Source organism: Rutidosis leptorrhynchoides, chromosome 11 (genome assembly GCF_046630445.1).
Source record: "Rutidosis leptorrhynchoides isolate AG116_Rl617_1_P2 chromosome 11, CSIRO_AGI_Rlap_v1, whole genome shotgun sequence".
NCBI classification, from domain to species: domain Eukaryota; kingdom Viridiplantae; phylum Streptophyta; class Magnoliopsida; order Asterales; family Asteraceae; genus Rutidosis; species Rutidosis leptorrhynchoides.
The window spans coordinates 167,621,486-167,633,556 of NC_092343.1; the positions used below are offsets into that span (position 1 = coordinate 167,621,486).

The 12,071-nt window shown below is 39.3% G+C and overlaps 1 protein-coding gene across 1 annotated transcript in view; it reads left to right on the top strand.

Annotated features, from left to right (window-relative positions):
• Positions 1–603: 603 nt before the first annotated feature.
• Positions 604–12,071, top strand: part of LOC139875231 (uncharacterized) — a 34,540-nt gene continuing 23,072 nt past the window's right edge. The window contains exon 1 of the mRNA XM_071862572.1: positions 604–792. Within this exon, the coding sequence (XP_071718673.1) occupies positions 604–792 (189 nt within the window). The remainder of the gene's footprint in view (positions 793–12,071) is intronic.

The window sequence follows — 12,071 nt, forward strand, 5'->3', positions numbered from 1 at the left end:
TTGCAGAATTGGGAAGATGAAACTGTGTGCCATATGTTTCCAATGGTATTGCAGAAAATGAAAAGGGAGTGGTTTGCTAGTTTGCTACCAAGGAGCATTACCAATTTTCTTGATTTGAGGGCAAAGTTTGTGATGCAATATCAAAGCTTGAGAAGCTGCACATTGTCACATCTTGATGCACATGAGATAACAATGCACCAGAATGAATCACTGAGTGATTTTATAAAACGTTATACCATTGAATGTCAGAAGATACCAGACATACCAGAGTCTCAGCTTGTTTCAGGATTTATATTTTGTCTTGATCAGTGACGTTTTGCACGATTAATTCATGCTTTGCGTTATGACATTCCAAAAACATTGCATCAGCCGTTGGGTATCGCTCAGAAGCATTTACGAGCAGGAGAAATGGGATATCCAAGAGTGGATAATTATTAGAGATATTTCAGGCAGCAAGGCGGAGAACGGAACAGAAATGACAATTATAAGAGGCAACGTGGTTACGACAATAATTACCAGAAACAGCAGAACGGCTGGAGGGGAAATAATCATCCAAATGACAATTATCACCATCGAAAGCCATTAGACAGGCATCCACTTATCATGGCATTAACCAAAACTCCAAAAGAAATCTTGTTCACAGAACCTGTTAAGGAAACCTTTCACCCCCCACCGCCGATGAACGAGCGTCAGGGACCACAAAGTGACAAATGGTGTGACTTCCATGAAGCATATGGGCGTGACACCGATAATTGCAAGTCATTGATGAGAGAGATCATTGCAAAGATCAAGGCTGGAGATTTAAATCATCTTTTACCAGGAAAAAACTGAAATGTCCCATTCTTATTGATTAAAAACATTCCATATTAATTGATTTCGTTGCGAGGTTTTGACCTCTATATGAGACGTTTTTCAAAGACTGCATTCATTTTTAAAACAAACTATAACCTTTATTTCATAAATAAAGGTTTAAAAAGCTTTACGTAGATTATCAAATAATGATAATCTAAAATATCCTGTTTACACACGACCATTACATAATGGTTTACAATACAAATATGTTACATCGAAATCAGTTTCTTGAATGCAGTTTTTACACAATATCATACAAACATGGACTCCAAATCTTGTCCTTATTTTAGTATGCAACAGCGGAAGCTCTTAGTATTCACCTGAGAATAAACATGCTTTAAACGTCAACAAAAATGTTGGTGAGTTATAGGTTTAACCTATATATATCAAATCGTAACAATAGACCGCAAGATTTCATATTTCAATACACATCCCATACATAGAGATAAAAATCATTCATATGGTGAACACCTGGTAACCGACATTAACAAGATGCATATATATAAGAATATCCCCATCATTCCGGGACACCCTTCGGATATGATATAAATTTCGAAGTACTAAAGCATCTGGTACTTTGGATGGGGTTTGTTAGGCCCAATAGATCTATCTTTAGGATTCGCGTCAATTAGGGTGTCTGTTCCCTAATTCTTAGATTACCAGACTTAATAAAAAGGGGCATATTCGATTTCGATAATTTAACCATAGAATGTAGTTTCACGTACTTGTGTTTATTTTGTAAATCATTTATAAAACCTGCATGTATTCTCATCCCAAAAATATTAGATTTTAAAAGTGGGACTATAACTCACTTTCACAGATTTTTACTTCGTCGGGAAGTAAGACTTGGCCACTGGTTGATTCACGAACCTATAACAATATATACATATATATCAAAGTATGTTCAAAATATATTTACAAATATATTTTGATGTTTTAAGTTTATTAAGTCAGCTGTAGTAACCTACAACTAGTTGTCCACAGTTAGATGTACAGAAATAAATCGATAAATATTATCTTGAATCAATCCACGACCCAGTGTATACGTATCTTAGTATTGATCACAACTCAAACTATATATATTTTGGAATCAACCTCAACCTTGTATAGCTAACTCCAACATTCACATATAGAGTGTCTATGGTTGTTCCGAAATATATATAGATGTGTCGACATGATAGGTCGAAACATTGTATACGTGTCTATGGTATCTCAAGATTACATAATATACAATACAAGTTGATTAAGTTATGGTTGAAATAGATTTGTTACCAATTTTCACGTAGCTAAAATGAGAAAAATTATCCAATCTTGTTTTACCCATAACTTCTTCATTTTAAATCCGTTTTGAGTGAATCAAATTGCTATGGTTTTATATTGAACTCTATTTTATGAATCTAAACAGAAAAAGTATAGGTTTATAGTCCGAAAAATAAGTTACAAGTCATTTTTGTAAAGGTAGTCATTTCATTCGAAAGAACGACGTCTAGATGATCATTTTAGAAAACATACTTCCACTTTGAGTTTAACCATAATTTTTGGATATAGTTTTATGTTCATAATAAAAATCATTTTCCCAGAATAACAACTTTTAAATCAAAGTTTATCATAGTTTTTAATTAACTAACCCAAAACAGCCCGCGGTGTTACTACGACGGCGTAAATCCGGTTTTACGGTGTTTTTCGTGTTTCCAGGTTTTAAATCATTAAGTTAGCATATAATATAGATATAGAACATGTGTTTAGTTGATTTTAAAAGTCAAGTTAGAAGGATTAACTTTTATTTGCGAACAAGTTTAGAATTAACTAAACTATGTTCTAGTGATTACAAGTTTAAACCTTCGAATAAGATAGCTTTATATGTATGAATCGAATGATGTTATGAACATCATTACTACCTCAAGTTCCTTGGATAAACCTATTGGAAATGAGAAAAATAGATCTAGCTTCAAAGGATCCTTGGATGGCTTGAAAGTTCTTGAAGCAGAATCATGACACGAAAACAATTTCAAGTAAGATTTCCACTCGAAATAAGATTGTTATAGTTATAGAAATTGAATTAAAGTTTGAATATGATTATTACCTTGTATTAGAAAGATAACCTACTGTAAGTAACAAAGGTTTCTTGATCTTGGATGATTACTTGGAATGGATTTAGAAAACTTGGAAGTAAACTTGCAATCTTGGAAGTATTCTTGATTTTATGAAACTAGAACTTTTGGAATTTATGAAGAACACTTAGAACTTGAAGATAGAACTTGAGATAGATCAATTAGATGAAGAAAATTAAAGAATGAAAGTGTTTGTAGGTGTTTTTGGTCGTTGGTGTATGGATTAGATATAAAGGATATGTAATTTTGTTTTCATGTAAATAAGTCATGAATTATTACTCATATTTTTGTAATTTTATGAGATATTTCATGCTAGTTGCCAAATGATGGTTCCCACATGTGTTAGGTGACTCACATGGGCTGCTAAGAGCTGATCATTGGAGTGTATATACCAATAGTACATATATCTAAAAGCTGTGTATTGTATGAGTACGAATACGGGTGCATACGAGTAGAATTGTTGATGAAACTGAACGAGGATGTAATTGTAAGCATTTTTGTTAAGTAGAAGTATTGTAACACCCCGTTTTTCCCCGTACATGATTTATAGGTGTATTGTGTATGTACGACAGGCGTATGAAGGGTTCGATACATGTTTGGGTGTTAAAGTCTTGTATGCGAGAAAATGTGTCAGGCCACGTTGGGTGTCGCGGCGCGACAAAGGGAGCCGCGGCGCGGCGTTTCAAATAAATCCAGATCAGAAAGCTTGTTAACAAAGTCACCAGTTCGAGGCAATCGTCGCGGCGCGACGAATTAGGCCGCTGCGCGGCGAATGGTGTGAACTGGCACCAGATTCTTGTAAATTTAAATGAAGTTCAAGGGCATTTTGGTCTTTTCACGATTGAGCCAGATTTGAGGCTTTAACCTCATCCACCCATTCATTTCCTTATTTTCTTTTATCTTTTCTTTTCATTTTCTCTCAAGAAAACTCAAACACCCAAGTGATTCAAGTGGAATTTTGGAAAGGAAGAAGCGGGTTTTGATCTTTGGCGTAGTCGACAAGTATGTTCTCCTCGTTCCTAGCTACACGGTGATACTAGTGGTAAGCTCTAACTTCGAATTTCGTTTTTGTGTTCATCATTCAATTTGGGGCTTTTGATTGTATGATTCATAGGTGAAACCCATTTAGTTGTTAATTGGAGATTAACACCAAGATTCGGGTTTATTGTTGTTAATGTCGGGTTTTGGGTTTGGTGTGCAAGTTCATGATTGTAAGACTTGTAAATGGTGTATAATCACTAGTATTAGTGATTATTGAGGTTTTGGGGACATTTAGGGTTCTTGGAGTTGACTAATTTTGAATAGAGCCAAAATTAGGGGTTGGTGATGATTTTGACCCGATTGTTGATTTATTAAGGTTTATAAACTTAAAATGGATTAAGTTGAAGTATTAAACCGAGTTAAATGTGTTTTGGTGTCAAGACTTGTAAACGGTGAGATTTTGACTTAATGGGTCAAAATTAGGGTTTTGGTGTCAAAATGGGTGAGACATGTGTTTAACACTTGTGTTTGGGTTTACTTGGCATATTAGGACCATTTTCACCCGTGTTAGTAATTATTGGTTAGTTTGGGCGCGGTTTGTACTTGGAATTACATTTGGGTCGAATTTGCACTAAGTGTCAAATTGGGTTGGTTTGTAAATCCAATCTAAGTGTGTTGTTGAATTTGTGATAATGGAATAGGTACTTTCCATTGACGAGTTGCGGATTACTTGGTTGCATTCATCAAGGCTTAAGGTGAGTGTTAATATCCTATATGCATATGTATGTGTAGGATGGGTGCGGGTCGGGTGAAGTGGTTCTCGGTTATAGAGCTCACTTCACATATAGGTGGATTGATGGACTTGTGTGTAGGTCCAATTGGCACGGTTGTGCATTTTGGTTGACCATCTTTGACGAGATGCACACCTTGCGTGTACTCTATCACATGGGCGTGTGATGTGGATTATATAACCCCAATGGCGAAGGGTTAATATTGTGAGTGGAATAATTATGCGTGTACGTATATAATGTATTTATTTGTGTAGTATGAATGTGGTATTGTCGCGGTGTTCAAGACACCACATTCTAAGTAACGAGTAGTAGTGTCGCGGTGTTTAAGACACTACTCATTGTTTGATTGGCATGTGGTATTGTCGCGGTGGTTAAGACACCACATTGTCATGGGAGTGGAATTGTCGCGGTGTTCAAGACACCACTCATTATTTTGATTGACGTGTGGATTCGTCGCCGTGTTTAAGACGCCACATTGTCATGGGGGTGAATTAGTCGCGGTGTTTAAGACATCACCCGGGGGATTAGTGATTACGCGGTGTTTAAGTAACGCTAATGGATGTTACGAACTCCGACGGTCTCTTACGAGTATCGTTCCCTTGTACGATTGGTTAACCATGGTTATTGTGTTGTAAGCGTAAGCAAATTATGTTATTCGAGAGATATATACATATATATACATATATATTGTATACATATAATGTTGTATTGTCGTGTTGTAGCTAACCCTCCGGGTGTAGCTTATTGGCATTGTTCACATCGTTGTTGGCAAACTTATATTTTGTTGATGTATCTTTAGCTCATTGCTTAGTGATCTTACGGTATGCTTAGACTAGCTTGCCTTTATGTTTAGATGCTCCGGTATGCGGTATTTGCTATTTTGTGGCGTGTCCATTTTATGCATATATATGTATGTAGTATATTCTCACTCACTAAGCGTTAGATTACCCTCTCGTTGTTGATATTTTTATAGGTTCGCATGCTTGGCGGCTCGGGTAAGCTTGGGAATTAGAGATCTCGGCTAGGTTGCTTTAGAAGATCTTGCTTTTGGACTCGATTAGGGTTTGGGTAGCGTAGTCCCAAATCACCATGCTCGGTTTGGTGTAAACGTAACTAGTCGGGTCATAATGATTATAACCGGTTTACGATTTAATTAATGAACCATTGTATTAAGGAGTTTAAATCATTAATGTATGTTTTGAGTTTGATGAACTTACCTTGATAACAAATACGTTTTGGAATATGTGTAATGGGACCTAAAGTATTATTTAACGCGTATTAAAAGGAAAAAATTTTATGGGCCGGTTTTAATACGGGTTGGGTTGTTTCAAGTGGTATTAGAGCATGGTCTAAGGGATTTAGGCGACTTGAGATAGGTGCCTAGACTTAGACTTTTGTGTGTGCTTATTGTTGCGGGACTTGTAGGATTACGGGTCGGAATGGGTTTAGTTAGTGCCTTGTTTATAGGTTGACTAACGTTTATATTAGTAATGCGGATATTATTAATATATTATTTGTGTTGTGATGATAATTCTCGCGTGTGTTATATCGCGTAGAATTTTGTTTGTGTTTGTTTATAACATTGAGCGAGATGGTTGTTGTACTAACAAGTCAGTACGGCGTGTGTGCGTAATAAGGACTTGCAAACCTTATTACGGGTGCAAATCGTGTCTAACAAGTGATGTACGACGAGTGTTGAGCAAGATGGGGCGGTGTTGTGCGTATGTTTTTATACGTTCGTGGACTAATCGTTTTGCATTCTTTAGAATGACGACGCGAAACGAGATCGAGACGAATGACGAGGAGTTTAACTCTAGAGTTGCGGCCGCCGTTGCGGAGCAAATGAGTGCATTTCGAGAAAAATGGATAGGAGGTATTCCGAATTTCGAAATAGTAGTGAAATGGAGCATTGTCTTAAGAGCTTCATGAGGACTAAACCCCCGATGTATGACGGGAAACCGGATCCTTTGGTAAGCACAACTTGGATCTCGGATGTCGAAGGGTGTTTTCGTACTATTGAATGCCCTCCTGAGAAGAGGACAAGACTCGCTACTAGTTTATTGCGGGATAGGGCAAAGGATTGGTTGGATGGTAAGATTGATCTTGTCGGTGGTGAACCGTTTATGGCGTTATCGTGGGACGGGTTTAAGAAGGAATTCTTCGAGGAGTTCCGTACTTCAGCCGATTTGTCGGAAATGCGTAATGAGTTGCGAAATTTGCAATAGGGTTCTATGGATTTGAATACTCTCAAGACGACCTTTATGGCGAAGGCTCGTTTTTACCCGGAGTATTTAGGGAATGATAATTTGTTGATGCAAGATTTTCTATCAGACTTTGAATGATGACTTGAAGAGTAAGATTAGCCGGGGTTACGCGAAGTCGTTTGCGGAATTATTCGCGGTGGCTAGAGGTTTCGAGTCGTATACGCGATCAAAGATTGGTGAACCTTCAAGTGAGAGAAGGGTTGTTTCGTATGGTGCTCCTAGTAAGAGGACTAAGGGTCCGAGTGTGAGCACGGGTGGTATGCAGATGAGTATAACGGATTCTAGTGCGTCTAGGTGTTACAATTGTGGCGTAAGGGGTCACAAGTCTTGGGAATGTTCGGTACCAAAGGATGATGGCATGGTGTGCTTCAATTGCCAAGAAAAAGGACATCGTAAGTCGGAATGTCCCAAGTTAGTGGGGACGGGTGTGGCAAGGAGACGTTAGGGTACGTTTCGTTTTAATAAATATTCCTTTTGATTATTTATTAAGTGCCGTTTGAAGTTGAGTTTATTAAATGCATTGTGTTGTGCATGTTATTGATATGGGTGATGTTCCTAATGGAAGTACCCTATGACGACGTTTTGATTGACGGGCGAAGGGCGTAAGACTTGGTGTAACCAAGCATTCCTTGATTTTGTAAAATGTTTCTACCAAGCCATGGAAATGGGTTGGTGTTCGGTTGTTAAGCGCGTGTTCGCTTTTGTGTTGAGGTCGATGAACCGTGAGGTTCGACGGGTGGGCTGAAACCCTTGAGATCGAGTGTTTTGAATCTCGATGTATGTTGGTAATGGAGTCTTTATGACGCGACATTAGGTGCCTCTTTTATACCTACTAGCGTGGTGTTCGACTCCGATTATGTTGCGGTTACATTGTACTTAGGGTACCGAAGTGAAATCCTTAGGTACATGAGTGACTAGGTGTAATTTGACAAACTAAAGTAATTGGATGATTGCGAAGGGATGGTTTGTGTAATCGTGGTACACTTTTTGCTCGAAGTGTTTAAGGATTGATTGAAATCCTTTGTGTGCTCAAGGCTGGAGCAAGATATGGTGACGGGTCGTGTGAGCCCAATCTTTGTAAAGTCTACCTTAGGTAGCATTGTACGGTTGTACGAGTTGTGGATATGGGACGTAGTTCCAAATGGGGGAGTTACACTCCCGCACGAGGAAGTTTTAGCGTGAGATTTCGGATGATGCTTTTGGTAGATCCGGAAAATGTTGTCGAGACCTGATTTTGGTCGATTTGTGGTAGATTACAATTTCGGATAAATTGTACTTATTGTTTGGATTTGAATTATCACCGAGGTGGTAATGTGGTAAATCTCGATTGAGAGATAATGGACGTGTTTGGCGAGCAAGGTGAAATCCTTCGGTTAAGGGAGGTGTGTGTCGGATTCTCTTCTAGAGAATAATTGTTTTGTGCCTATGTTTGATATAGGTGGTTCTTGCTCGTGTATGTGAATGGTTAGTGGTATCCGTTAGGATTCACTATGGCGTAGCAGAGCGCGATGTTACGCTACTCGTCGTTCGAGGCCAAAAGGGCGTTGATTGATGGAGCATGACCTTCGGGGTCCGCTGACTTCATCATGGTATTGGTGATTGATGAAGCATGACCTTTAGGGTCCGATGACTTCATCATGGGAGTATGCGATTGGTGGAGCATGACCTTCGGGGTCCGCTGATTTCATCATGAGCGAGGTGTTATATCGGTGAAGCATGACTTTCGGAGTCCGCTGACTTCATCCGGTGTTGAGATTGGTGAAGCATGACCTTCGGGGTCCGCTGACTTCATCATGGGATTATTGATTGGTGAAGCATGATATTCGGGTTCGCTGACTTCATCATGGTAGTGAATCGCGTGTAGTTCGGATTCACTAAGGCGCGTGTGTTTTCGGCCAGCCTTCGTGTTGTGTGATCTGTCGGTTGTTTTATACACCGATGGTGGGGTCGTAAGGACCGTGATGTTGATCTGTTGGTTGTTTTATACACCAATGGTGGGGTCGTAAGGACCGTGTTGTGTGATCGATCGGGTGTTTTTATACGCCGATGGTGGGGTCGCGAGGACCATGTGGTATGATTAGTAATGCGATAGCCGTGTTTCGCTCACGTGTTGTTACGGGTGTGACGATAGTCGATTTTGTACACCTTTGGATTTGGCATTTTCATAGTCGTTTTGGGCGCTATCGGTTTAGCCTTTTGATTATGATGTTACGGTAGTTGCGTATTGATCGTATTGCGCACTACAAGGGATGTTTAGTGATTGGTGTTATCCGTCAGGATTCGTTGGTTCGGTCTTCATCGTTTCGGATTGTTGACCTTAGGTTGAGACTTGGTTGCTTTTAGCGTTGTACTCGGTAAGGGTACGCTAAGGGGTTGATATCTCTGTACGAGATTGGTTGAGTTTTCCCGATGTTAGGGAATGAGCATGGTTTTAGTGCTCGGATTGTAGATTTGATAAATCGCGGGTGACGATTTAGTTGTTAAAGGTAATTCAGTGGGAAGAATTGCTTAGGAAAGTCGGTTTGGACTTATGGTTGAGGACCGTGAAGTGTGGTCCGTTTGGTTAAATGACAAGGATCACGAGGACGTGATCGAGTCTAAGTGGGGGAGAGTTGTAACACCCCGTTTTTCCCCGTACATGATTTATAGGTGTATTGTGTATGTACGACAGGCGTATGAAGGGTTCGATACATGTTTGGGTGTTAAAGTCTTGTATGCGAGAAAATGTGTCAGGCCACGTTGGGTGTCGCGGCGCGACAAAGGGAGCCGCGGCGCGGCGTTTCAAATAAATCCAGATCAGAAAGCTTGTTAACAAAGTCACCAGTTCGAGGCAATCGTCGCGGCGCGACGAATTAGGCCGCGGCGCGGCGAATGGTGTGAACTGGCACCAGATTCTTGTAAATTTAAATGATGTTCAAGGGCATTTTGGTCTTTTCACGATTGAGCCAGATTTGAGGCTTTAACCTCATCCACCCATTCATTTCCTTATTTTCTTTTATCTTTTCTTTTCATTTTCTCTCAAGAAAACTCAAACACCCAAGTGATTCAAGTGGAATTTTGGAAAGGAAGAAGCGGGTTTTGATCTTTGGCGTAGTCGACAAGTGTGTTCTCCTCATTCCTAGCTACACGGTGATACTAGTGGTAAGCTCTAACTTCGAATTTCGTTTTTGTGTTCATCATTCAATTTGGGGCTTTTGATTGTATGATTCATAGGTGAAACCCATTTAGTTGTTAATTGGAGATTAACACCAAGATTCGGGTTTATTGTTGTTAATGTCGGGTTTTGGGTTTGGTGTGCAAGTTCATGCTTGTAAGACTTGTAAATGGTGTATAATCACTAGTATTAGTGATTATTGAGGTTTTGGGGACATTTAGGGTTCTTGGAGTTGACTAATTTTGACTAGAGCCAAAATTAGGGTTTGGTGATGATTTTGACCCGATTGTTGATTTATAAAGGTTTATAAACTTAAAATGGATTAAGTTGAAGTATTAAACCGAGTTAAATGTGTTTTGGTGTCAAGACTTGTAAACGGTGAGATTTTGACTTAATGGGTCAAAATTAGGGTTTTGGTGTCAAAATGGGTGAGACATGTGTTTAACACTTGTGTTTGGGTTTACTTGGCATATTAGGACCATTTTCACCCGTGTTAGTAATTATTGGTTAGTTTGGGCGCGGTTTGTACTTGGAATTACATTTGGGTCGAATTTGCACTAAGTGTCAAATTGGGTTGGTTTGTAAATCCAATCTAAGTGTGTTGTTGAATTTGTGATAATGGAATAGGTACTTTCCATTGACGAGTTGCGGATTACTTGGTTGCATTCATCAAGGCTTAAGGTGAGTGTTAATATCCTATATGCATATGTATGTGTAGGATGGGTGCGGGTCGGGTGAAGTGGTTCTCGGTTATAGAGCTCACTTCACATATAGGTGGATTGATGGACTTGTGTGTAGGTCCAATTGGCACGGTTGTGCGTTTTGGTTGACCATCTTTGACGAGGTGCACACCTTGCGTGTACTCTATCACATGGGCGTGTGATGTGGATTATATAACCCCAATGGCGAAGGGTTAATATTGTGAGTGGAATAATTATGCGTGTACGTATATAATGTATTTATTTGTGTAGTATGAATGTGGTATTGTCGCGGTGTTCAAGACACCACATTCTAAGTAACGAGTAGTAGTGTCGCGGTGTTTAAGACACTACTCATTGTTTGATTGGCATGTGGTATTGTCGCGGTGGTTAAGACACCACATTATCATGGGAGTGGAATTGTCGCGGTGTTCAAGACACCACTCATTATTTTGATTGACGTGTGGATTCGTCGCGGTGTTTAAGACGCCACATTGTCATGGGGGTGAATTAGTCGCGGTGTTTAAGACATCACCCGGGGGATTAGTGATTACGCGGTGTTTAAGTAACGCTAATGGATGTTACGAACTCCGACGGTCTCTTACGAGTATCGTTCCCTTGTACGATTGGTTAACCATGGTTATTGTGTTGTAAGCGTAAGCAAATTATGTTATTCGAGAGATATATACATATATATACATATATATTGTATACATATAATGTTGTATTGTCGTGTTGTAGCTAACCCTCCGGGTGTAGCTTATTGGCATTGTTCACATCGTTGTTGGCAAACTTATATTTTGTTGATGTATCTTTAGCTCATTGCTTAGTGATCTTACGGTATGCTTAGACTAGCTTGCCTTTATGTTTGGATGCTCCGGTATGCGGTATTTGCTATTTTGTGGCGTGTCCATTTTATGCATATATATGTATGTAGTATATTCTCACTCACTAAGCGTTAGCTTACCCTCTCGTTGTTGATATTTTTATAGGTTCGCATGCTTGGCGGCTCGGGTAAGCTTGGGAATTAGAGATCTCGGCTAGGTTGCTTTAGAAGATCTTGCTTTTGGACTCGATTAGGATTTGGGTAGCGTAGTCCCAAATCACCATGCTCGATTTGGTGTAAACGTAACTAGTCGTGTCATAATGATTATAACCGGTTTACGATTTAATTAATGAACCATTGTATTAAGGAGTTTAAATCATTAATGTATGTTTTA